The sequence below is a fragment of the Phyllobates terribilis genome, unplaced genomic scaffold, assembly GCF_046119375.1.
Source record: "Phyllobates terribilis strain yellow unplaced genomic scaffold, ASM4611937v1 Scaffold_7__3_contigs__length_470593459, whole genome shotgun sequence".
NCBI classification, from domain to species: Eukaryota; Metazoa; Chordata; class Amphibia; order Anura; family Dendrobatidae; genus Phyllobates; species Phyllobates terribilis.
In genome coordinates this window covers 93,791,629-93,818,644 of record NW_027362767.1, presented here as the reverse complement: position 1 = coordinate 93,818,644, position 27,016 = coordinate 93,791,629, and the positions used below count along the sequence as shown (strand labels likewise).

Here is a 27,016-nt window from a genome sequence, read left to right as displayed (position 1 = left end):
CTGTCATCTCGATGTAGCAGAGCTGAAGCTGTCATGGGAACCATGGAAAGGTAAGGATGATGTTGCTTTATTATTTTCCTTTTATTTCAGGAGATCGTTGGCTTCAGCTGGAATGGGCGTGATGGTAAGTATGGTTTAATTTAGAACAATAAAGAATTGTGTGTTTATTTCAATTAAAGGACTTTTTTCTGGGTGTTGTGTTTTTTTTAAATACTTTACTAGAAATTTATGGTGGTCATGTCTAATATTGGCGTGACCCCATGAATTTCGGGCTTAGGGCCAGCTGATAATGCCAAGCTGGCCCTAACCCCTTTATTACCCAGTGAGCCACCGCATCAGGGCCCTGGATGAGTTGGGTACAGCGCCAGAAGATGGCGCTTCTATGAACGCGCCATTTTCCGGGGTGGCTGCGGACTGCAATTTGCAGCGGGGGTGGCCCAGAAAGCTTGGGCCTCCCTGCGCTGCAGATTCCAGCCCCCAGCTGCCTAGTTGTACCTGGCTGGACACAAAAACAGGGCGAAGCCCCACGTCAATTTTCTTTAAATTATTTCATGAATTTCCTGAAATAATTTAAAAAAATTGAAGTGGGGCTTCGCACTATATTTGTGTCCAGCCAGGTACAGCAGGCAGGAACGGGCTGCCCCCAACCACCAGCTGCCTATTTGTACCTGGCCGGACACAACAATATAGGGAAGGCCTTTTTTTCTTAATTATTTCATGAATTTCATGAAATAATTAAAAAAAATTGAAGTGGGGCTTCGCACTATATTTGTGTCCAGCCAGGTACAGCAGGCAGGAACGGGCTGCCCCCAACCACCAGCTGCCTATTTGTACCTGGCCGGACACAACAATATAGGGAAGGCCTTTTTTTCTTAATTATTTCATGAATTTCATGAAATAATTAAAAAAAATTGAAGTGGGGCTTCGCACTATATTTGTGTCCAGCCAGGTACAGCAGGCAGGAACGGGCTGCCCCCAACCACCAGCTGACTATTTGTACCTGGCCGGACACAACAATATAGGGAAGGCCTTTTTTTCTTAATTATTTCATGAATTTCATGAAATAATTAAAAAAAAAATACGTGGGGCTTCGCCCTATTTTTGTGTCCAGCCAGGTACAACTAGGCAGCTGGGGGCTGGAATCTGCAGCGCAGGGAGGCCCAAGCTTTCTGGGCCCCCCCCCCCCGCTGCAAATTGCAGTCCGCAGCCACCCCGGAAAATGGCGCGTTCATAGAAGCGCCATCTTCTGGCGCTGTACCCAACTCATCCAGGGCCCTGGTGCGGTGGCTCACTGGGTAATAAAGGGGTTAGGGCCAGCTTGGTATTATCAGCTGGCCCCAAGCCCAAAATTCATGGGGTCACGCCAGTATTAGACATGACCGCCATGAATTTCTAGTAAACTATTTAAAAAAAACACAACACCCAGAATAAAGTCCTTTAATTGAAATAAACACACAATTCTTTATTGTTCTAAATTAAACCATACTTACCATCACACCCATTCCAGCTGAAGCCAACGATCTCCTGCAATAAAAGAAAAATAATAAACCAACCTCATCCTTACCTTTCCATGGTTCCCACGACAGCTTCAGCTCTGCTACATCGAGATGACTGGCTGGACCGCAGCAGAACGCTGCCATCCAGCCTGTCATCCCGCGGACACTGAGAAGCGCAGGCATGCTTGCGCTCCTCACTGTCTCGCTGTGACGGCATCCAGATGAGCCGAGGTCATGTCCAATGAACTCGGCTCACCTCATGCACGTCACTGACAGCGTGGGAAAATTCTCACGCTGAAGTGCTGAGTGCAGGAGAATTCTCCCACGCTGTCAGTGACGTGCATGAGGTGAGCTCATGTCCAATGAACTCAGCTCACCTCATGCACCTCACTGACAGCGTGGGAAAATTCTCCTGCACTCAGCGCTTCAGCGTGAGAATTTTCCCACGCTGTCAGTGACGTGCATGAGGTGAGCCGAGTTCATTGGACAATGACCTCGGCTCATCTGGATGCCGTCACAGCGAGACAGTGAGGAGCGCAAGCATGCCTGCGCTTCTCAGTGTCCGTGGGATGACAGGCTGGATGGCAGCGTTCTGCTGCGGTCCAGCCAGTCATCTCGATGTAGCAGAGCTGGAGCTGTCCTGGGAACCATGGAAAGGTAAGGATGATGTTGGTTTATTATTTTATTTTTATTACAGGAGATCGTTGGCTTCAGCTGGAATGGGCGTGATTGTAAGTATGGTTTAATTTAGAACAATAAAGAATTGTGTGTTTATTTCAATTAAAGGACTTTATTCTGGGTGTTTGTGTTTTTTTTAACTTTGACTATGGGGTTAGTAATGGAGGTGTCTTATAGACGCCTCTCCATTACTAACCTGGGCTTGATGTCAGCTGGCATTATAAGCTGACATCAACCCCAGCCCTATTACCCCACTGCCACCGCTACAGGGCAGTGGGAAGAGCGAGGCTAAGTGCCAGAATTGGCGCATCCTATGGATGCGCCATTTCTGGGGCGGCTGACGGCTGGTGTTTCTAGCCTGGGAGGGGGCCAATATTCATGGCACCCTTCCTGAGCTATTAAGATCAGCCCCCAGCTGTCTGCCTAGCCTTTGCTAGCTATTAAAATAGGGGGGACCCCACGTCATTTTTTTGGGGGGGTCCCCCATTTTAATAGCTAGTAAAGGCTAGGTATTCCGCTGGGGGCTGATATTAGTAGCCTGGGAAGCTCCGTGGGTATTACCCCCTTCCGAGGTTTCAAACATCTGCCCCAGCCGTCTGCTTAACCTCCGCTAGAGCCTAAAATTATGGGGGATCCCACGCCAATTTTTATTTTAATAAATCCTTTATTTTAACACTAAATGACAAGTACAGTAACCAACACTGTCACTGTACTTATTATAAATGTGACTGACATGTTTCTATCTATCTAATCTATGTGTGATGCTCTATCTTTCTGTTCTAAATTGTCGGGTACCGCTGCTGAATTGCCGGCCGGTTTTTTTAAAGAGACAGTGCATGAAAACACTATTATTTTTTTAAATAAATCCTTTACACTAAATGACAAGTACAGTAAGCAACACTGTCACTGTACTTATTATATATGTGACTGACATGTTTCTATCTATGTGTGAAGCTCTATTCTTTCTGTTCTAAATTGTCGGGTACAGATGCTGAATTGCCGGCCGGCTTTTTTAAAGAGACGGTGCATGAAAACACTAATATTTTTTTTAATAAATCCTTTACACTAAATGACAAGTGCAGTAACCAACACTGTCACTGTGCTTCTTATATGTGTGACTGACATGTTTCTATCTATCTAATCTATGTGTGATGCTCTATTCCTTCTTGTCTAAATTGTCGGGTACCGGTGTATGCCGCTGCTGAATTTGCCGGCTGGCTTTTTTAAAGAGAGTGTCTTCTGAGCAGTTTGTCAGCTTTTGGACACCTTTGCAGGTGTTTTCTATGTGTTTCTATGTGTTTTTGTTTGCCTGCCATTGGTTTTAACGGTGTTCTAAGGTGTTCGACGAACAGTTCGACGAACAGTTCCTCGAACATCCCGGTGTTCGACGAACCGAACCGAACCCGAACACTACGGGGGTGGCTCAACACTAGTCTTGAGTACCTATTCAGTACCATGGACAGTTGCTGCTGAAAACTCGTGTTAGAACAGTGTGAACAACCTGTAATTAAACCATTTGTACCCAGTTAAAGCTCTTTTCTGGCCTTAGGGTACAATCTGTATTCACTCTATGTGACTGCAGACTTATGAATCCTCACATCACGCAGACTGCGGGCTGTGCGTGTACTCCGGTGCCGGAGTCTGGATCGGGTGGTCATTTAACTGCCAATGTGTAATTTGTGTACTCTCGTCCACATTCCGACTAGACGTATCCGGCCTCACTCATTACATTTGTATTAAACAAGGCCGCACCCATCAAGACTGCCCGTGCAGATCACATACTTGCAGTCACGTGCCAATGGGAGGATTCACAAGTCTGGTCTGCAGTCACATAGAGTGACTGCAGACATGTATCCTAAGGCCAGACAACCCCTTTAATGTAGGGTGGGACAGTGGTGTAACTTGAAGCTCGTGGGCCCCAATGCAAATTCTCCAACAGGGCCCCAAACTGTTGCATGTCTTTAATAGTAATAGTCTTTACATATGGGCCTAAGGGTCCTTTTGGGCCCCCTAGTCTCAAGGGCCCAAGTGTGATTGCAACTCCTGCATCTATTATAGTTACGCCCCTAGGGTAGGATATGGAATATGTTATTGATTGCTGGGTTTTGACTGTGACCTCCAGGGCTGTAAATAGAGTGAAGATCGGACAATGGGACTGGCATTAATAGCTGAGTGCTGTGCTTATTAATTTGGTACAAACCCTTTAAAGATGTTGTGTGGAATTAGAAGAAAATGTTTTTTTTCTTTTCTTCCAGAAAAAAACAGTACCGCTATTGGCCATAGGATGTGTATGGTATTATTCCATTCTTTGAAATGTGGATACCATTAGACAGCCCCTGGGTACAAATTGCCTTCTTTCTGTAACAAAATCTGCAGACATTTTCTTCTAATTCTGGACAGACCTTTAAGGAGTTGTGCACACATTGCATATGTTATGTGGATTTTCTGAGCAGATTTAGATGCAGAAAATCCACAGCATAATGCAATTAGAGCTAAACTGAAGAGATTACAACAAATCTCATCTGTACATTGCTGAAATATTTTGCACTGAAATTGACATGAGCTGCAGAATTTAAAACCTGCAGACTGTCAATTCTTTGTGTGGCATTCAGTTCAGATGTGACCCTTTTGTAATGGACAGGATGACCTTTCTGGGAAATTAGTAATAAAATCCGCATGTAATACATGTGGAATTTGTTGCAGATTTTATTACTGAAAATCTACAGACTTGTACACTGCACAAAAATCCGCACAAAGTACCTAACCTTATGGTACTTTCACATGTTGCTTATTTCTTAGAGATTTTGTTGCAGAAAGTTCTCCAACTGCCCCATTCATTTGAAACAATCCTATTCAGATGAATGTAACAGATTTTTGGTCACCTTTAGGCCACGCTCAGTATTTGGTCAGTATTTTACATCAGTATTTGTAATATACAACTCTCTCAAAAAACAATGAACAACCACTCAATCATTTTAAAATTATTAATTTAATAAATATACACATAAAGATCAAAAGACAAAATTACAGGAAAACAGACTCCGGGATATATAGTATAATAAATACCCAATAAATAAATTTGTTATGGGGCATAGATCAATGTAGGGGAAAATCATAAATAACAAATCCAAACTATGTGTTAAAGTGCATAGTGCCAACAGATACATATAATAGCAACCGAAAAATAAATAAATAATTATTATAATAATTATTTATTTAATTCTTTATTTATTTTTGGGTTGCTATTATATGCATCTGTTGGCACTATGCACTTTAACACATAGTTTGGATTTGTTATTTATGATTTTCCCCTACATTGATCTATGCCCCATAACAAATTTATTTATTGAGTATTTATTATACTATATATCCCGGAGTCTGTTTTCCTGTAAGGCTGTGTGCCCACGTAGCGTTTTACAAGCGTTTTTGATGCGGAATTTCCGCAGCGGAAACGCTTGTAAAACGCTTGGTAACCCGCACCCCATGATCCCCAATGGGTTTCCGCAACTTCTATGCACATGCTGCGGATTTTTCCGCAGCGTTTATGCCGCGTTCAAAAATCCGCAGCATGTCATTTAATTTTGCGTTTCCGCAAGCAGAATTGCCTTTGTCCAATGCATAAAAAACGCAAGGCAATTCCGCATGTGGAAAACGCGTGATAAACGCGCGAAAAAAGCGCGATAAACGCGTGCGGAATTCCGCATGCGTTTTTCCGGGAGAGGACTTGCATTTATGCAGCCGAAATTTTCTGCTTCATAAATGCAACGTGGGCACATAGCCTTATTATGTCTTTTGATCTTTATGTGTATATTTATTAAATTAATAATTTTAAAATGATTGAGTGGTTGTTCATTGTTTTTTGAGAGAGTCGTATATTGAAAATTAATGAATTATCTGGTGTAATATATTGTGCCATTTTTTGGTTAGATGTGTTGCATCAGTATTTGTAAGTTAAAACCAGGAGTATTTTTCACCCACTCCTGGTTTTGACTTACAAATTCTGACCAAATACTGAACATGTGAACGTGGCCTAAAGTCCAAACAGGGATGGGTGTGCAATGATGTGTTTGGTAAATACAACTTTATATAACCTCAGTTCAGTCTGAAATATTGTAATCATAGGTCAGTGTTGGAATAGAAGGTTATTTAATTATTAAGGCTTTAAATTAAAGCTTTTCTCATTTTATTACAGAAAGATACAGATGAGGAAGTTAAAGAACACCTGCGCAATAACCTCCACTTGCAGGAAAAAGTAAGTACTATAGAAATGGATAAAGTGACAGCATTTTTATAATATTGGTTACAGAGCTTCAGTACACCAATGATTTTCTATACAGTGGCAAAAAGTATACCAACCACTGTATACTGACCAATGTATACTGACCACTGAATACCGACCCAGCTGATGCCAAAAGAACAAGCATCCTATGTATTTGTCGAGGAATCTCCAACATATACAAAACAAGATGGGAACATCAACTAATACTGACCTGTCTTTTTACCTTGCATATTTTACATTTACTAACTTAATTACTAGCTTTTTTTTTTTTATAAAAAAGAGGGTTTTCACCCATGAAGTTCTTTAACATAACTTTCTTCTTTGTTTTGGCAACCTCTAGAGTTCAGCACTTTTTCCCGATTCAAATATCTACAATTTACAGCTACAGTTTTTCACGTTACCCCCACAAACTTAAATGTATTATATTGGGATTTTATGTGATATATCAGCAGTAAGTAGCAAGTATCTGTGAAGTGTAAAGGAAATGATACATGGTTTTCTAAATATTTAAAAAATATAAATCTGAAAATTGTGACGTGCATTTGTATTCTGCCCCCCTGAGTCAATACTTTGGAGGAACGCCTTTCGCTGCAATTACAGCTGTAAGTGTCTTAGGGTTTGTCTCTACCAGCCTTGAACATCTAGAGGTGACATTTTTGCCCATTTTTCTTTGCACACTCGCTCTAGCTCAGTGAGATTGGATGGAGGCGTCTGTGAGCAGCAATTTTCACGTCTTGCCACAGATTCTCAATGGGATTTAGGTCTGCACTTAGATTGGGCCATTCACATATATGAATATGCTTTGATCTAAACCATCCATTGTATCTCTGGCAGTATATTTAGGGTCGTTGTCCTGCTGGAAGGTGAGCCTATGACCCAGTCTCAAGATTTTTGCAGCCTCTAACAGGTTTTCTTCGAGAATTGCCCTGTATTTACCTCTTCCCATCAACTGTGACCAGCTTCTCTGTCTCTGCTAAAGAAATGTATCCCCACAGCATAATGCTGCCACCACCATGTTTGACGGTGGGGATGGTGTTTTCAGTGTGATGTGCAAAGTTAGTTTTCCACCACACATATATTTATATATATTGAGCAGCATGGTGGCACAGTGATTAGCACTGTTGCTTTGTAATGCTGGGGTCACATCCCACCAAGGATAACATCTGCAAGAAGTTTGTATGTTCTCCCTGTGTTTGCGTGGCTTTCCTCCCAAATTCCAAAGACCTACTGGTAGGAAATTCAGACTGTGAGACCTATTGGGGATAGTGATGATAATGTCTGTAAGGCACTGTGGAATATGATGGCGCTATAATATCAAAGCAAAATAAATAAATATTTTCTACAATAGGGGTCATGTAGCTGTGCTTGGAAAGAGCACAAGGGGCAGTCACATTTGAGCTTTCCAGTATGTGCCTCCCTTTGAGGTTCCACCATTCCTCATCCCACCTTCTATATCACTTGTCTCCCATCACGCACAAAATATGGAGTTTCAGACGAAAGAAAAATCACAAAAATTAAACACTGCAACCAGAAACAAAAACTTAAAAATGTAAAATGTATTTTAAGACAAGCTTGCACAATTGTACTTACACAACACATTAACTCTCTGGCTGAACTATAAGTGATAAAAACAAATTATACTATAATCCAGTAATATTCCTCAGTAGAATTAACTCTCAATTTTCTCTTAATTTGGCCATACACGTTAGATTGTTGTTGGCCAAACTATGCTTCAGATGATCTTTTAGAGGACAGCCATCTCAGTCGACACTCCTATATACAGGAGAACTTGCTCAGCTGAGCGCTTCTGTGTTCTCTATGAGAAAGCTGCTGACTGACATGTCTGCTGGAGGCTAACTCAGGGGGAACAATACGATCGGAAGTCCGAAATTGGACATGCTTGATCGATATCTCTTCCTACCATGAGTTAGCCGGTGCCCCTATACACATTAGATATTGGCGGGCTCAGCTGTCATTAGTCTAATGTGTATGGGGGCCCTTACAGTCCACTGTCTCCAAAGAAACTCTAAGGATGTGATATTATCTCTTTAACTACTCAGAATCCACTTGATCCAACAGTTCTTATAAACTTGTGGTTCTAAGGCTAAACAATTACATACTATTGTAAACTATTATATACTATATTATTATCTTTCTGTTTCTTTTTAACTTTAACAATACTTCTTTTGCAACTGCTTATGAGCTCCAACACTCTGTTTGGTGCGGAGACTCCGGAACTAAACTAAACGCATCTATGAAAGAAGTCAGATTTCACAACCAACACAAATTCTTGTCCTATCGGTGTCTAGGGTTCACATATAGACTAACCCAGGAGAAAAGGGTCTTCATTCACTGCTACTTTTTCCACCGTAGTCAACCAATTAAGCAGCCAAGTGCTGCCATCAAATGTTTTATTATTGATTTAGAGATGCAAGAATAAATGGATGCCCACAGAATGGCTAGATGAAATTATAGTTTACTAAGGTAATGCTAAATACATATAAAAACATACAAGATATCAAAAGATAAGCAAGTCAACTGCTACATACAAGACAATAAAAATGTATTATATTCAGCCTTCATATCTGGGGGAGTTTCTGCTATCCAGCAAATCCAGATTGAAGATTGAAGTCTTCCTCCTGCATCATGCTGTTTTATCTCATCTCACACTCGGATCCGTGATTGTCATAGATGTGTGAAAAGATCCTTTCAAATCTATAGATCCTTCTGCAGTCTGATGAATGAAAATCAAGTGGCACACAGACATTTCACACTAATGCGCATTGTGAATGTAGTTAACCCTAACTTTTATACCCCCACTAGAGCTCCATGTAGCCCTATGGACGAAAAATACATAAACCTCCAGACAGACCTGTGTGGCCAACTGATGTTAGAAGCATGAAAATAATAAAATGAATCTTTTCCAATACACAGGCACATGGACATACACTAAGAAAATTAATTCAGGAAATTAACTATATTATATAAAAAATAGGATGAATAACAGTGGCGCTGGTAGGTAGTCAATTAGGCCTGCAGCAGATTAGAAAAAGAGCTACTACTTGTCCAAAGATGCCAATACTGGTACCAAGGGTTAAATACTATTAGAGTTAATTTGCGCTGCACTAAAAGACAATGAAGGTACAGGAGAATTAAAAAAAGTAAGTTTATTAAAATTAATATAAAATATAAGATAAAAATAACATGGATGAGATCAATGGCCAAGAGCGAGGTTGGTATGGATTTGGGGTCCTAGTGGAGGTCCAAATGTTCCAATAGATTAGAGATGTGCATCCATTTAGTATGATGGTAAAGGACTTCCACTAGAGAGAGGAGAAGATGGGGGAAACGATTTAGTAAAGGAAGGTAACAAGGTGTACTTAGAAGTTTAGATGCCAGCAATGATTACCTGGAGGGTGGATGGTTCTAATATACGCACACGGGTAGCGTGTCACATTTGCTTGTGAGGAGGTGCTGGTTAAAATGAATGATGGTTATAGTTAGATGAAATAAATTTGTTATGTGACAGTTTAAAAGGTATTTGAAATATTTACCAGTTTCCGAGATGAAACTGTCTAAAATGATGTGTTGTGCTTGAGGGTTTTTTTACCAGCTGATGGAACAGGTATAGTAGTGGTTCCTGCTGCGAGCCTGGGTGGATAAGGTGAATAGAAATAATGGTAATCTGGTCCAATAGGTGGTTATTGGGGCCAATAGGGATTACCTGTTTTAGAGGAAGAGGTCTGAGTCAAACAATGCGCTGTGAAGAACTGCGCTGTAAAGCACCCAGATGGATAGGAAAGAGGCGATGCTTCTCTGGTGGTACTGCGCTGTGAAGAGCTGAACCTTGAGATCACCGCTGCGATCCTAAGTGGGTGAGGTGGAAAAAATAAATAAATTGGTAACCTGGTCCAATGGGTAGTAATTGGGGCCAATGGGGATTACCTTTTTTTAGAGGAAGAGGTGTATGTCAGACTTAGCGCTGTGAAAAGCTGCGTTGTGAGGCACCCAGAGGTGGGGCGCAACTTGTCTGCTTGTGCTGCGCTGTGGAAAGCTGTACCTTGAGATCACTGGCAGAGGTACCAGAGATGTGCGGCTTAGCTCCGTTCCGCTGAGCTGGATACGCCAAATGATTAGAACAGACGATGGATAGAGGGAGCGTTGCATGCAGGAGCAGAGTCCCGGCCGGTGACTCGTGCTCTAATACCTTACGTGGCGATGCGGCTGTAGTGCAGGGCCTTACAGGACCTGACGTGACGTCACGGTCACGTGTGGAGCACGTAATCTAGTTGATTACGGTGTGGCAGAAGGACCAATTGGTCAGGTCCTGTAAGGCCCTCTGGTACCTCTGCCAGTGATCTCAAGGTACAGCTTTCCACAGCGCAGCACAAGCAGACAAGCATGCTCCCCACCTCTGGGTGCCTCACAACGCAGCTTTTCACAGCGCTAAGTCTGACATACACCTCTTCCTCTAAAAAAGGTAATCCCCATTGGCCCCAATTACTACCCATTGGACCAGGTTACCAATTTATTTATTTTTTCCACCTCACCCACTTAGGATCGCAGCGGTGATCTCAAGGTTCAGCCCTTCACAGCGCAGTACCACCAGAGAAGCATCGCCTCTTTCCTATCCATCTGGGTGCTTTACAGCGCAGTTCTTCACAGCGCATTGTTTGACTCAGACCTCTTCCTCTAAAACAGGTAATCCCTATTGGCCCCAATAACCACCTATTGGACCAGATTACCATTATTTCTATTCACCTTATCCACCCAGGCTCACAGCAGGAACCACTACTATACCTGTTCCATCAGCTGGTAAAAAAACCCTCAAGCACAACACATCATTTTAGACAATTTCATCTCGGAAACTGGTAAATATTTCAAATACCTTTTAAACTGTCACATAACAAATTTATTTCATCTAACTATAACCATCATTCATTTTAACCAGCACCTCCTCACAAGCAAATGTGGATGACCCTGCTACCCGTGTGCTTATATTAGAACCATCCACCCTCCAGGTAATCATTGCTGGCATCTAAACTTCTAAGTACACCTTGTTTAAGTTACCTTCCTTTACTAAATTGTTTCCCCCATCTTCTCCTCTCTCTAGTGGAAGTCCTTTACCATCATACTAAATGGATGCACATCTCTAATCTATTGGAACATTTGAAACCTCCACTAGGACCCCAAATCCATACCAACCTCGCTCTTGGCCATTGATCTCATCCATGTTATTTTTATCTTATATTTTATATTAATTTTAATAAACTGACTTTTTTTAATTCTCCTGTACCTTCATTGTCTTTTAGTGCAGCGCAAATTAACTCTAATAGTATTATATAAAAAATGTTAGTTATCAGCGTGATCTCTTGTCATTTACTGTAGTTATTTTACATTGAGGGTGAGAAGGCAGGAGAAACTATAAGGTGTCCTCACTACATATTGTGAGTGGAGTGTTCCTGAGCCGTCCACCTCCATATTTTTTTTTTTTTATAGAATTGTTACCTTACATCAGAAGTTTGCAAAAATTTTCTTCTTGAACCATAACAGCCAATCAATCCATGGTGATGCTGGGGCCTCATTAGCAAAGACATAGCACCTGTCAGAGCGTCCTTATTTTTTAACCACCACAGTTAATGGGGTGTTCTCAAATTTTAAAGTTATCTCCTCTCTATTCATTTTAATGGGAGCACGAAAGATAAGCCGGGGCTGCACTCGGCAATCTCCAATACTCCCTTTAAGAATGAATGAATTGGTAGTTCGCATGATCGACCTCCTCTCCATTCACTTGGGACTCTTCAGTTCTCCAGATCGAAAGGGGTCATGACGGTCGGACTACCAGCGATTGTAAAGTTGTCCCCAATTTCGTGTATAGAGATTAATTTTTAAGCTTGACTACACTTCTTTTAATAAGAATAAGGCCATTAAGGTGATGTAGTGGTTCTCTATAGATGTTATCGGTCATGCACTGCCCCCTATAGCCCCCTGCACTCGGTATAACACAATGGACCCATTTCGGTTGTAATATTTATTGACTCTTCAAATTTGTTTATCGTATTTGTATTCACTATTAGGATCCTCATCTATTCTTTGTATCTAAGCACTTCTTGGCACTGCTGTGTTAGTTGGGCATCAATCTTTCATCATGTCTGCCAACGTTTATTATAGAGCTCCACTTGAATGAGCGACAGATGATTAAACACTTTGTAGTCATTCATTTACATGATTTTTTTTCCTTTCACGGTGACTCTATGACCTGTGCCGGGTGCTGTTCGAGTGCTGATCACTTTAGCAGCTCTGATTTTAAATGTCTTTTTTGACACACACCTGGATCCAATTAATTTGCTGTCCCCCCCCTCATACCTTACAAATTATCCGTGATTTTCTTCATTTAGAGCTAATTCGTGTTACCAAATTTGTAGATAAAACGAGCTACTACGCTTCTCAGCCTTGCCTTGTCCTACACATTTTGAATACTGACCTTGTCTTTATTTTCTCTCTGCCAGTCCGAAGACCCTGCAGTGAAATGGCAGCTGAATCTTTACAAGGATATATTAAAAAGTGAAGACAGTGATTCTGAACAAACTGTAGAACGTGTGCAGAAAATCTCTGCAGCTGTCTTCCATCTTGAGCAGGTAATAGGGTCTCGTCTGTGAAAACACAGGGAAACCATGCAGTCAATAGAATTAAACTGTCCACAGAGATAAAGTCGTATTGAAATTCCCTACATTATTCTCTGTCTGATATTTGCACATGTACCACAGGTGGAGCAGCCCTTGAGGTCTAAGAAGGCTGTTTGGCACAAGCTGCTATCGAAACAGAGAAAAAGGGCTGTTGTGGCGTGCTTTCGCATGGCTCCCTTGTACAATCTGCCAAGGTTAGACCCCAGAGATGTGTCCTATTTCTTTCTTTGTCATTACTGTTGAGCCTGAAGCTTTCTAGGAGATCTGGATGTCCTTCTGTGAATGATCTTTGCTACAGAATAACCTGACATGCAGCTCTCTGCTTTGTGTCTAAGCTCTGTTGTGGTAATGTTGCAATTTGCATTTTTACCATGTTGAGAACTTGTTCTTGCCTAAAGCCATGTTATTTCATGACTTGACAAACTTGACAAACTTATATACATAACTGACTTGTCAAACACACACACACACGTTCTTATATAATGCAGTTTGTCACAAACGTTGAAACAACAACAAAAACAGAATCAGCTAGTATCATCTTTCTTTAGAGCAGGCTTTTACAACTGTTTTTGATCCAAAGTCCACATTGTTAATATTAGATAACCCTGACGGGAACCTGCACCAGGTTTTCCCAATATAAAGTACAGCCACCACCAGTAAGTCCTCTTTTACAGCATCCTAATATGCTGTATGTAAGTCCCCAATCCCCTCTGCATAGTACAAAAAATAACTTTTATTATGCCCCCATACAGTGCAGTTCGGCCCTATGGGTGTCGCTGGCCTTGCTTCGGCGCCTCCTCTATCATGGCCAGCGCCATCCTCCTTCTTGCTTCATGTGGATGATGTGTTCTACATCATCCACACAGCGTCCCCCAATCGCTCCAGGTGTACTTTGCCATGCCTTCTTAAGGCAGAGCAAAGTACTGTAATGTGCGTGTGCCGGTTTTACATTCGGGTCTTCGGCAGGGCAGGCGGATGGTGCTTGCTACAAGAGAGGAGGCGCCGAAGCAATACCAGAGATGCATATGGGACCACACTGTATGGGGGGGATAATAAAAAGTATTTTTGGTACTATGCAGAGGGGATTGGGGGACTTGCATACTACTTATTAGAATACTGTAAAAGAGACCTTAAAGGTGGTGGCATTCTTTATTCTGGGAAATCCCAGTGACAAGTTCCCTTTAAGGGTGTGTTTTACAAGTGCTGCACATTTTCTGTTCAGATTTGCGGCCAGAAAAAAAGAGTTTATTATAGCGTTAGAAAAGTGAATGATAATTTGCTAAATCTTCTCCACACACTGCAAAAAAAATCTATTGTAAAAATTGATCTGCGATGCAGATGTATAGCATTTCGTTTTTTGTAGCAGATTTTCACTGTAAAATTCAACCTATGCAATGCAAAATACCTAAATTTGTGCTACTACAATTTAGAGCAAGGGCTGATCTCCTTTAGACAGCAAGATTCGCCTGTGATGCTAAGCAGTAGGTGACAATACAAGACAGACACAATGTGCAACATCTCTGTTCTTCAATGTCATTGTGGACCATTCACTGCAGCAACATCATATACTGTATATGGTAGCTTTATACATATTTACATTACTTCTACTTTTCAGTTAGAAGAATATATATACAATTTTATAACGACGAAAAAAATAAATCATTACATTTCTACCTGAACTATATTTTCATTTAGCATAATTGTATACATGAAGTACCAGAACATGTAATTATTGCAAAAAATAACTGTATACAGTGTGTATATATGTGTATATGTATGTATGTATATATATATATATATATATATATATATATATTTATATATTTATCAGTGACAGGTCTACAGGTAATTGCTTGTGACAGGCAGGGAAAGGATACAGTATGTGGCAATGACTTAAGTTTTTCAACACTGCTTTACATGTGTATGTCTGATATATGCATGAAAGGCATACATGAATCTATGCATAAGTGATGCATGCATCATGTATGCGGATGATGTGAATTCATGCATAAATTTACTTGCACATGCATATAGACTGCAGACATGGATTAATGGGATAAACATAATAGTCTGAGATGATCCTGGCTGTATTACGATATAATATAACCCTATTATGCCTTTCTGTACTGTCAAAATAGTATGCAGATTATGTAGCATAAATGTAAAATTGTAAATTCTGCTAAACAAGGCCAAACTATCACTTGTAGCATAGAAAGTAAAATATCACAAATGTCTTTATATGGTACATGTGTATTAATTTTTCTCTGCCTTAGGCTTATGGCCAGATATATAAAGATTGTGGAGTCCATCGTACTGTAGATTTTCTACACTGATGGCTGAATATATTCCTTTGTACTCTGTATCTTGTAATTAGTTCTTTCCATTTAAGTAAAGTGCAATGTTAAAGCGTACCTCAGCGTGTAGTATAATATTTTTAGCCCACAAAAATGTTAGTCTTAAAATTCACGCTGTACGGGGTTTGAGCGTCACTGACTTGCAGGCTGCACACTCCGTTCATTTCAATATGGGGAATAATAAGAAGAGACTTGAAGAACTGGTGTCGTTTACTCCCCACTGAGAAACTGAATATCTTAACCAAACAGGGAATTTTAAGCTGTCTGTAAAAGGAACTTGTTAATTTATAAAGACCTGTGATCATAGCAGCATCTGCACTGATTCAAGTAGGCAGTCCCTGCAGTGTTAGAGTGAAGGGGGGTGGCAAGTGTAAGCAGGCTTCTACCAATAGAGACTATAAAGTTACATTCCCACCTTATTTCCTCAGCAGAAAAACCCCAGCTGATCGATTGCAAAAAGGTGCAACTTGGCTGCACATTTCATTCCTTTCAATGCCAGGAGTGAACATCTGCAGTAATGTCTGTATCATAAATTGAGATGCTGCAAATTACATATGCTTAGCACAGGTCAATTTACGCTGCAGATTTTCTCTACAACATGTGAATAAGATTTTGAGAAATCTTACAATCCATTTACTCTGCACAGTTATCATGAATAAGCATTTTTAGGAACGCTTGTTCACAATAATTGGGCTGTCTTAACAGACTGCCGATCCCCCAGCGAATTAGCAAAATGCTTGTTCGTTGGGCGAAATGCACAAAAGATCATTGTACTCGGCAGCACATCGTTTTGTGTTAACAGGATCTCTACTGCTGAGAACAATGGCTGCCTTTGCCACTGGACGATCTGTTATTGATTGATCAGTGCTCATCTGAAGCTGGATCAACCTCAATAAACAGGCTACTAAACGATCATCGACCAGCAAGCATGTTACCGGGTGGCAGACATTTAACACTGCACATCTCACCTCAATTCCTAATAATGGTACAGTAATATTCAAAAATATTTAATCGAATAAATATAATTCTGTGGATCAATATATACTATATAGGAAAGTCTTCACCGATATACAGTACAGACCAAAAGTTTGGACACACCTTCTCATTTAAAGTTTTTTCTGTATTTTCATGACTATGAAAATTGTACATTCACACTGAAGGCATCAAAACTATGAATTAACACATGTGGAATTATATACTTAACAAAAAAGTGTGAAACAACTGAAAATATGTCTTATATTCTAGGTTCTTCAAAGTAGCCACCTTTTGCTTTGATGACTGCTTTGCACACTCTTGGCATTCTCTTGATGAGCTTCAAGAGGTAGTCACCGGAAATGGTTTTCACTTCACAGGTGTGCCTTGTCTGGTTTAATAAGTGGGACTTCTTGCCTTATAAATGGGGTTGGGACCATCAGTTGTGTTGTGCAGAAGTCTGGTGGATACACAGCTGATAGTCCTACTAAATAGACTGTTAGAATTTGTATTATGGCAAGAAAAAAGCAGCTAAGTAAAGAAAAACGAGTGGCCATCATTAGTTTGAGAAATGAAGGTCAGTCAGTGCGAAAAATTGGGAAAACTTTGAAAGTGTCCCCAAGTGCAGTTGCAAAAACCATCAAGCGCTACAAAGAAACTGGCTCACATGAGGACCGCCCCAGGAAAAGAAGACCAAGAGTCACCTCTGCTTCTGAGGATAAGTTTATCCGAGTCACTAGCCTCAGAAATCGCAGGTTAACAGCAGCTCAGATTAGAGACCAGGTCAATGCCACACAGAGTTCTTGCAGCAGACACATCTCTTCAACAACTGTTAAGAGGAGACTTTGTGCAGCAGGCCTTCATGGTAAAATAGCTGCTAGGAAACCACTGCTAAGGACAGGCAACAAGCAGAAGAGACTTGTTTGGGCTAAAGAACACAAGGAATGGACATTAGACCAGTGGAAATATGTGCTTTGGTCTGATGAATCCAAATTTGAGATCTTCGGTTCCAACCACCGTGTCTTTGTGCGACGCAGAAAATGTGAACGGATGGACTATACATGCCTGGTTCCCACCGTGAAGCATGGAGGAGGAGGTGTGATGGTGTGGGGGTGCTTTGCTGGTGACACTGTTGGGGATTTATTCAAAATTGAAGGCATACTGAACCTGCATGACTACCACAGCATCTTGCAGCGGCATGCTATTCCATCCGGTTTGCGTTTAGTTGGACCATCATTTATTTTTCAACAGGACAATGACCCCAAACACACCTCCAGGCTGTGTAAGGGCTATTTGACCAAGAAGGAGAGTGATGGGGTGCTACGCCAGATGACCTAGCCTCCGCAGTCACCAGACCTGAACCCAATCGAGATGGTTTGGGGTGAGCTGGACCTCAGAGTGAAGGCAAAAGGGCCAACAAGTGCTAAGCATCTCTGGGAACTCCTTCAACATTGTTGGAAGACCATTTCCGGTGACTACCTCTTGAAGCTCATCAAGAGAATGCCAAAAGAGTGCAAAGCAGTCATCAAAGCAAAAGGTGGCTACTTTGAAGAACCTAGAATATAAGACATATTTTCAGTTGTTTCACACTTTTTTGTTAAGTATATAATTCCACATGTGTTAATTCATAGTTTTGATGCCTTCAGTGTGAATGTACAATTTTCATAGTCCTGAAAATACAGAAAAATCTTTAAATGAGAAGGTGTGTCCAAACTTTTGGTCTGTACTGTATACTTATTCAAAAATATATTTTATTAGGTATTCATTAAAAGACCAATAAGGTAATGGAAAGAAAAATATCGAAAAACACACACAACCAAAAAGGGTTCTACCCTATCAGGATAGGAGATAAAGGTACTAGACAACACCTATGATAATGAGTATTGCCATAGAATATAACCCCTTAGGCCACGTTCACACGTTGAGTATTTGGTTAATATTGTACATCAGTATTTGTAAGTCAAAATCAGGAGTGGGTGAAAAATACAGAAGTGGTGACGTGTTTCTATTATACTTTTCCACTCCTGATTTTGTTTTACAAATACTGATGTAAAATACTGAACAAATAATGACTGTGTGCACGTGGCCTTAAAGTAATTAAAATAGGTATAGTTACAGTGTATAAGAAGCATGGTTGCATGAGGGGTATAACACCAATATATGGCTAGGATTGCCCTGTTATGCCCTAAAAATCCTTATTGCATGCGATTCTCAGAGGAATTGTTCTCTAATGGACAATGGAGAACGTTGCTACATCACGTTGCTACTGTACATTGCATGCACTCCATAGATGACCCAGGTTTTGACATATCGTCCGTTTGATTATTAATGGAACCCCTGTTCTCTACTGCTGTTGAACCTTCAAAAGGGGAAACGTGTCAAGTGAAAATGTGTTAATCTCAAATAAGTCATATTAACTTTTGGTTTATATGTACATTTATATGGGGGGGGGGGTCATCCTCTAATATGTTTTGTGAGAATCACTTTCCTGTTTTGCCACTATATATCCCCCTTGTTTGTACTTGTATATGGACACAATAGCCCTTAGCCTTATAGGGTAGACTAGGGTACATTAGAACTAGTCGTCATTGAGAGGGGTGCCATTTGCATTTATTAGGTGCCAATATCCGTGGTCACGCAGGGACAATAATAGGGTGCAATAGGGATTTTTAAGATATTCTAGCCATATATTTTAGGTGTTATACCCCTTGTGTAAGATTTTGTTTAAAGGGTTATATTTTATGGCAATATTCATTATCAAAGGTGTTGTCTAGTACCTTTATATCCTATCCTTATAGGGAAGAGCCCTTTCTGGTTGTGTATGTTTTTTGATATTTTTCTTTTCATTGGTCTTTTAATGAATTCCTACTAAAATATATTTTTTAATTAGTTTACTGTAATATTCAACATTATTCCTAACACACTATAGAAAAGCCACTGCATATTCAAAGCAAGTGAATATATCCTCAGCGTGATTTGTAACATGGCAGAAAATAAAACATCCCATTAATCAATTAGGAAGGAGAGGTTTAAAAGGAGAGGCTACTCATTGGTACTGATCTTAAAGGATCTAACACATTAAAATATATTTTTTCCCCTGGAGGTACGCTTTAAGCCAATACAAATGGTTTGTGCCAACAAGTGATGTAAGGACAGGGCACATAACCATGCACTAGTGTAGGTACTCTCTTGGCAGTGATTTTTAGGGTAATAGAGGGTTATACTTCAGTCTGGCTGCCAGTGCTAAGTAATATGCATGTGCAATACATTTTTACGCATAAAATGCACCTACATTTTTCGTTTACATTGGACAATTCTTATCCTTTATAACTGTAGGATAAGAATACAAGTTCTTTTAGTTATGTCCAATACCAATTAGGTTCTTTGTTATATTTTCTTTTCGCTTTAGAATGTCATTTAATATTTTGTGAATTTGTCCTTGTGTTGCTGGCGCTTGAATTAAAAAACCTGTATGCTTTTCTTCAGACACAAAATTAACAATTTCTTCCTGAGCTCCTACCAACGTATTTGGCTGGAAAAAGTACATGAGAACTCAGACTATGACAGTCTAATACTCGTGTTAACGGTAATGTAACTTGTGGCTACACCTGTCTTTGTGCACACAAGTACTCCACCCCAGCCATGATGTGATGTTTTCATTGGTTTGTGCAATCTTGCTGAGAGATTCTGATTGGTCGGATTTCTAGCATCCAAGATCTCTTGGGAATGGAAGAGGGAGTAAAAAAATGTTATAATATTTTTTTTATATAAAATAATACATAAAATAAAATTGATTGTAAGATGCAGTGATGTAGAAGAAGAAAAGAGAATAAACCATTTTTTGATCTGAAAGTAGTTCTGACCAATCAGGAGATCCCAAATTGTACAAGAATCCAAACCCTACTAATCATGAGTCACCTGAACATTTATATTTTATGTTCTTTTGTACCCCTCTTGATCCCACTTTCACCCCCTGCCAGGCACCGTTCTATTAACCTCTTCCTCCATGGTTATCTGAAATTTTGGATAGAAACAGAGGAAAATTCCTTTGAGGAGAAACTAATTCAAGATTTGGCTGTAAGTACGGGCTTAGACAGAGTTTGGCTTAAAGCGCAAATTAAATAATTACTACAGCTTACTGATTCTGAAAAGAATTATGGGTGCATCTTACACAGCTTTTAAACAGAGCCTATCCTTAACCATATTTTCTAGTGATGTCTGTCTACCATGACAAATAACCCTAATTAATTGAATTAGGCATTTGATATCCTACGATAAGTGATATTTCTGATGTCCTTTACCCAATTTTCGTATTTGCACTTTTGGTTTTCACCTTGCTATCTTCCAAGAGCCATGCTATTTTTATTTTTTTTTTCATTTTTCATCCTCATAGTTGTGGAGCTTGTTGGAGTTATGTAGCTTGTTTTTTGCAGGACAAGTTGTAGCTTTAAATGACATCATTCATTTTACCATACAGTGGATTGAAAAAAGGGTAAAAGATTTCAATGGAATGAAAACAATGCAAGTGTGCCATGTTTTTGGGGGTATTTTTTTAATGGCGTTCATTGTATGGTAAAAATGATTGGATAGCATGATTCTCCAAGTCACTATGATAACAGCGATACCAAACTTTCACCACTTATTTAAGTGGTGAAAAAAAAATTCAGAAGGTTGTACAAAATAATTTCTGTTTTATTTCTACCATTTTCAAAGACCCGTAATATTTTTTTTTTGTCTATGGAGCTGTGTGGGGGTTTGTTTTCTTGCTGGGCAAGCTGAAAGTTTTATTGATATCAAGTTGGGATATATATACTATAGCATTTTAATTACTTTTTAGTTCATTTTATTAAGGAGGTGTGGTTACCAACAAAAAAAACAAAACCATGCAATTCTGGAGGTTTTTTTTTCTGTTTACTGCATCTATCATTTGTGTTAATTAATTTCATATACAAAATATTTTTTTTATTGTCTTTACTTTCAATGGGGGGAAAAAGACGGTGACTCGAATTTTTACATTCATTTTTTCATTCTAGTTTTTTTTGATATTTTTAAAAACCTTTTTTTCTTGTTTTTATTTTCATTTTAGCCCCTTTTAGAGAACTTAAATCTGCGATCATCCAATCGCTCATGCTGTATATTGTAATAGTCAAATCTCTAGTTGATCTTCACAGGAGTACTAATATGGCATTGACTGAGGCTTTCAGCAGGCCGCTGGCTGCTGTGGTAACCCATCAGTCCCCCAGCTGCTGTGGTAACACATCAGTCCCCCAGCTGCTGTGGTAACACATCAGTCCCCCATGATCCAATCCCGGGGGGCCAATGCGAGTCGATGCGCACAAGCGCCTGTGCGCATTGCATTTAAACTCCACTGTCAGAAACTGACAGAGGCATTTAAATGGTTAGCATCAGCGGACGGAGCTCAGCTCTGGCTGCTGCTTTTAAACACAGATGCTGGCTATGTAATATAGCCGGCATCTATCGTGTGTGGATTTAAGGGGTTGAAGTCATTCATAAATATCTTAGAACTGCTGGAACACCAATTAGAACATATAGGAATGATTATCTTCATTATTCAATGTTTTCCATTCATTGCTGGATACGATGACCTTCCATTTTACGTGGATACATGGAACATGTAGCTTTAGTTTGGTTATAGGAAGTTTCGCCCCCAGCAATTTGCCCCCAGGTACATTTCGCCCCCCACATTTCGCTCCCAGGAAGATTCGCCCCCGCACATTTCACCCCTGCACGTTTTGCCTCCGGACCGGGGTGAACTGGGGGCGATATGTGCGGGGGTGAAATGTGCGGGGGCAAAACATCCTGGGGGCCAAATGCTGGGGACGAAATGTGCGGCGGCGAAATGTACCCGGGGGCGAACTGCTGGGGGCGAAACGTCCAATTCCCCTTTAGTTTAGTCTGTTACACATTATTATAATAAAATTTGAATGCATATGGAATAGTAACAAATAAAGAGCAATGTTTTCATAAGCCACAAGTGGCATAAAAAAATAATTGACAGGCAGTCTGGAATATGTTGACCATTTAGTCAACTTAGATTTAACATACCATACCATTATTGCTGGATTTAGAATTTTTAGTGGGGGTTTTGATATTACAGTCATTTTGTAATCAATTTGCAATCATAGACTATTTTGTGCTATTGGGCACTGCCAGGGGCGGGCTGGGCCGGGTGGCAGAGGGGCAAATGCCCCCCAGGCCAGTCCTCCTGCAGAGGTTTTGGGCCGCCGGCCGTCAGCCATCGCCTTAATACTGCCATGGCCATTCTCCTCTGCACGCACCCTCCCATCAGGGCGCACGGCCTGATGGGAGAGCACGCGCAGAGTAGAGTGGCCGCTGTGCTAGTGAAAGGGAGATGGCCAGTGGGCCCACAGGTAGGTAGGGATCAGCGTTGGAATGGCAGAGGTGAGTATTTATTTATTTTTTTAATCTGGGGCCATTATACTGTGAGGAGCACCATGTGGGGCAATGTATACTGTGAGGAGCATCATGCAGGGCCGTGTATACAGTACGGAGCACTATGCTGGGCGGTGTATACAGTACGGAGCACTATGCGGGGCCGTGTATACAGTACGGAGCACTATGCGGGGCCGTGTATACAGTACGGAGCACTATGCGGGGCCGTGTATACAGTACGGAGCACTATGCGGGGCCGTGTATACAGTACGGAGGACTATGCGGGGCCGTGTATACAGTTCGTAGCACTATGCGGGACCCTGTATACAGTACGGAGCACTATGCGGGGTCGTGTATACAGTACGGAGGACTATGTGGGCCGTGTATACAGTACGGAGGACTATGCGGGGCCGTGTATACAGTACGGAGGATTATGCGGAGCCGTGTATACAGTACGGAGGACTATGCGGGGCCGTGTATACAGTACGGAGCACTATGCGGGGCCGTGTATACAGTATGGAGCACCATGCGGATCCGTGTATACAGTATGGAGGACTATGATGGGCCCATTATACTGTATAGAGGAATATGCGAGGCCCATTATTCTGTATGGAGGACTATGCGGGGCCCATTATTCTGTATGGAGGACTATGTGAGGCCCATTATTCTGTATGGAGGACTATGTGGGGCCGTTATACTATATGGAGCACTATGTGGGGCCCATTATACTGTATGGAGGACTAGGTTTGGCCCATTATTCTGTATGGAGGACTATGTGGGCCCCTGTATACTGTATGTAGGACTCTTTGTGGCCATTATACTGTATGGAGGACTCTTTGTGGCCATTATACTGTATGGAGGACTCTTTGTGGCCATTATACTGTATGGAGGACTCTGTGGCCATTATACTATATGGAGGGCTATGTGGGGCCATTATGTGGCGCCCCTGAGGGTTCGGTCGCCACAGAGGTATTGCATCTCATCCAGAGGTGTGGTATCTCACTCTCAGGTAAGGAAGGAGTATGGCTCAGGACCCTAACACTACATCCACTACACCACATTTCCGGGGGACAGGGCGAGAATGCTCCTACGGGAGAGCACAGTCCCTGATCCCTGGCTGGAGTGGGGAGGAACCACTTAGAGAGGGGGAACTAAGTAGTGGATGGGTGGAGGACGTAGATCCTGGGAGCACTGTAGTAGGAGGTATAATAGGAAGGAACCATCTTGGTTCAAGGGAGAAGGGAGAGTTCAGCTCCAGTCAGTCAGACTGAGGTGCAGACAGGGGACAGAGGCTCTGTATGAGCTCTGCTCCACAGGCAGGCCCAGCCAGGAGGCCTGAGCCTGGAAGGAGAGAAGAGAGGAAAAGTGAGCAGGAAGGCTCCAGGACGAGAAGTGAAGGGACCCCAGGGCACGGGCCGTGAAGCCGCCACCCGTACGCCCGCCGCTGCCAGGAGGTAGGGGGGTCAGGCCAGAGAAGGAGAACCGGGTCCCCCAGCCAGCGGAGACTACAGGGCTCAACTGGGAACCGGAGGCTGCAGCACTTCAAGTACACCAGGCCGTCCACACCAGCCACTAGGAAAGTAGCCACATAGGGTCAGGGGACGGAACACACGTCACCCGCTAAGGCCCGAGGACACTGGACAGAGGTGCCGCTAGGTGTGAGGTACAAGGAGAAGGGCCAGAGAGGACACACAGAAGGGGGTCCTGCTAAATGCTCAAGAGATACCTGAGGGTCGACCTAGCCCCATACTGCGTGAGCACAGGACACCATGAGCTCTTACACTGGCCCTGTAACTGGAATTGCTTTAACCGTGAGTAAAAGATCTGGGACTGCATCATCTGGACTCTGTGATTATTCTTGCACCGCGACACCTTGTACCATCACCACCATCATCCACTCACGCTGCCCTGAAGCTACACTCCACCTGTAGGGAGTCACATCATCTTGCTGCACATACCACCAGCTTCAGCGGACTGCCCCGCAGCGGCGGTTACCAATAACCGCAATCCACAGGTGGCGTAGTCGGACATTGATATTAGTGCACATAGACTACCCTGATTTGACCGCCCTGGGTCACGGACCGGGTCACCGCCACGGTGACTACAACCCCCAGCATCTACAAGGCCCGGCTCCGGGTATCCCCACGGCCCAGGGGGCGCGTCAATTATACTGTATGGAGGGCTATGTGGGGCCATTATACTGTATGGAGGACTATGTGGGGCCATTATTCTGTATGGAGGACTATGTGGGGCCCATTATTTTGTATGGAGGACTCTTTGTGGCCATTATACTGTATAGAGGGCTGTGTGGGGATTACAGTTGGAGAATCATACTGTGATGGGTCACCATTCTTTGTTGGGGGGGATTGAGGGAGAGGGGTTCAGTAGGGTCATCATACTGTGAGTGTGGAGGAATTCACTGTGGGGGTATTATACTGTGTTTGGGGGCACTTTTGTTTGCATCATACATTATCTGTTTCAGTCAAGTATTTTTATCCTCTGTTAAATTACATATTTAAATTAGGCCATTGGGCCATATGCTGTTTACTACTTTTACATAACATATTATAATATTCCACTATTATTTTTAAATTAATCGTTATATTTGATAAAGAAAAACTTCCTCAATGGTAGACATATTTTTTAATAAATATCAAGGTTGATCCGTGACTTTGTTCAAGCTTTGAACTTTGGCCCTCTTTGTATTTGAATTTGACATCTCTGGCTTTAAAGGGAACCTGTCATATCATATATCTAATATCTACACTGCCTCTTTGCATTGTTAGTGATGCAATGTGCATCACTAACAAGCTTTTTTCATTAAAATTGGTATTTGTATAATGATTTTATAACATTATATATATTTTGTCCTACCTGCCGTTTTCAGTCATAGGGGTGTGATTCTGTCATTCAGTCACTGCTGGCGCCGCCCACGTTTTTGAATATTGCTCCCGGCAAGCGGTATTATTGTGGGGCGCATGCTCATTTCTACATGTCCGGCCGCTGGTCCCGCGCCTGCGCAGGGAGGCTATGCCGCTGCTCATGGGCCACTGCTGTATGCTTGCCCCCTAGGCCAAAATTTGCCAGCCAGCCTCTGGGCACTGCTCCTGTTTAGATGCTTCAAAATACCCTGGCTCCTCCATTGGTGATCAAGCAGATTGTGCTAAACTCCATCCAAGTGAGAATAGTACAGCTATTCAAGTACATCTGTACTCTACTCTCTACACTGCAAGGAAGTGAAAGACATGCAAGAGGACAATGCTGGAGGCAGAAGTGCTGAGTAGTGAACACTTTAACTGCCTTAAATGGCCAAGACTGATCATTTTAAAGGGAACTTGTCAATTTGATCAGTTAACAGCACGGTATAGATGAGGAGAAGCTGAGCTGAATGATATCTAGGTTTGTTGGAAAAGATTCAGGATAATTTGTATTTTATTCATTGAAATCCCTGGTGTTTTTATGTATATTCTAGCTGTACCCGGGCCATGCGTTGCTGTGGCTCAGGGTGGTCAGTCAGGTGTCACAATGGAGCCGGTCTTGTCAGGGATTGCTAGTTATGCAATTCCCTAGTACAGAGGGAATGTGACAGGAGGGGGGCACAGAGATAGAATCATAGAATCATAGAATGGTTGAGTTGGAAGGGACCTCCTGGGTCATCTGGTCCAACCCCCTGCTCAAAGCAGGATTCACTAGATCATCTCAGACAGATGTCTGTCCAGCCTCTGTATAGAATCATACAGATGAAGGCAGGTGGCAGAGGAGGAGGGGGTGATTCGCTTGACATGTCCCGGGCCAGTACCAGCCAGATCACAGTGCCGCTCCCGCCGGTGACGCAGTGGGATTTGCACTCGCTCGCTATCTGCCCACTTCTGCGAGGCTCGGGCCCAGCTCACCGCCCAGAGCGGAGGCTGCGGCCTTCGCCACTCTGTGCTGCCTCCCTCTCTCCTTCCCTCCCTCCCCCACTGGTTGTTGTGCAGTCGAAAATAAGACTCGCCAGCCGGAGAAGAAGAAGCTGCAGCAGCAGAGCCAGAGAGCTGAGGCGGCCGCCTCTCAGGCGGTGGTGGTGATGAGCAGCAGCGTCTTTCGGCCTCGAAGAGACGGTCTCGTCATTCTCTTTTCCCCCAACCCCCACAGTGG

At 42.1% G+C, this 27,016-nt stretch overlaps 1 protein-coding gene across 10 annotated transcripts in view; it reads left to right on the top strand.

Annotated features, from left to right (window-relative positions):
• RYR3 (ryanodine receptor 3) overlaps positions 1 to 27,016 on the top strand; it is a 786,940-nt gene that overhangs the window by 587,814 nt on the left and 172,110 nt on the right. For 6 of the 10 annotated variants that reach the window (XM_073638993.1, XM_073638999.1, XM_073638994.1 and 3 more), the window contains 4 exons: positions 6,367 to 6,426; positions 12,963 to 13,091; positions 13,221 to 13,333; positions 19,952 to 20,051. In XM_073638993.1, coding sequence (XP_073495094.1) covers positions 6,367 to 6,426; positions 12,963 to 13,091; positions 13,221 to 13,333; positions 19,952 to 20,051 — 402 coding nt within the window. Of the gene's footprint in view, positions 1 to 6,366; positions 6,427 to 12,962; positions 13,092 to 13,220; positions 13,334 to 19,951; positions 20,052 to 20,445; positions 20,543 to 27,016 lie in introns of all 10 variants that reach the window. The other 4 variants (XM_073639000.1, XM_073639001.1, XM_073638998.1 and 1 more) reach the window with 1 other exon arrangement.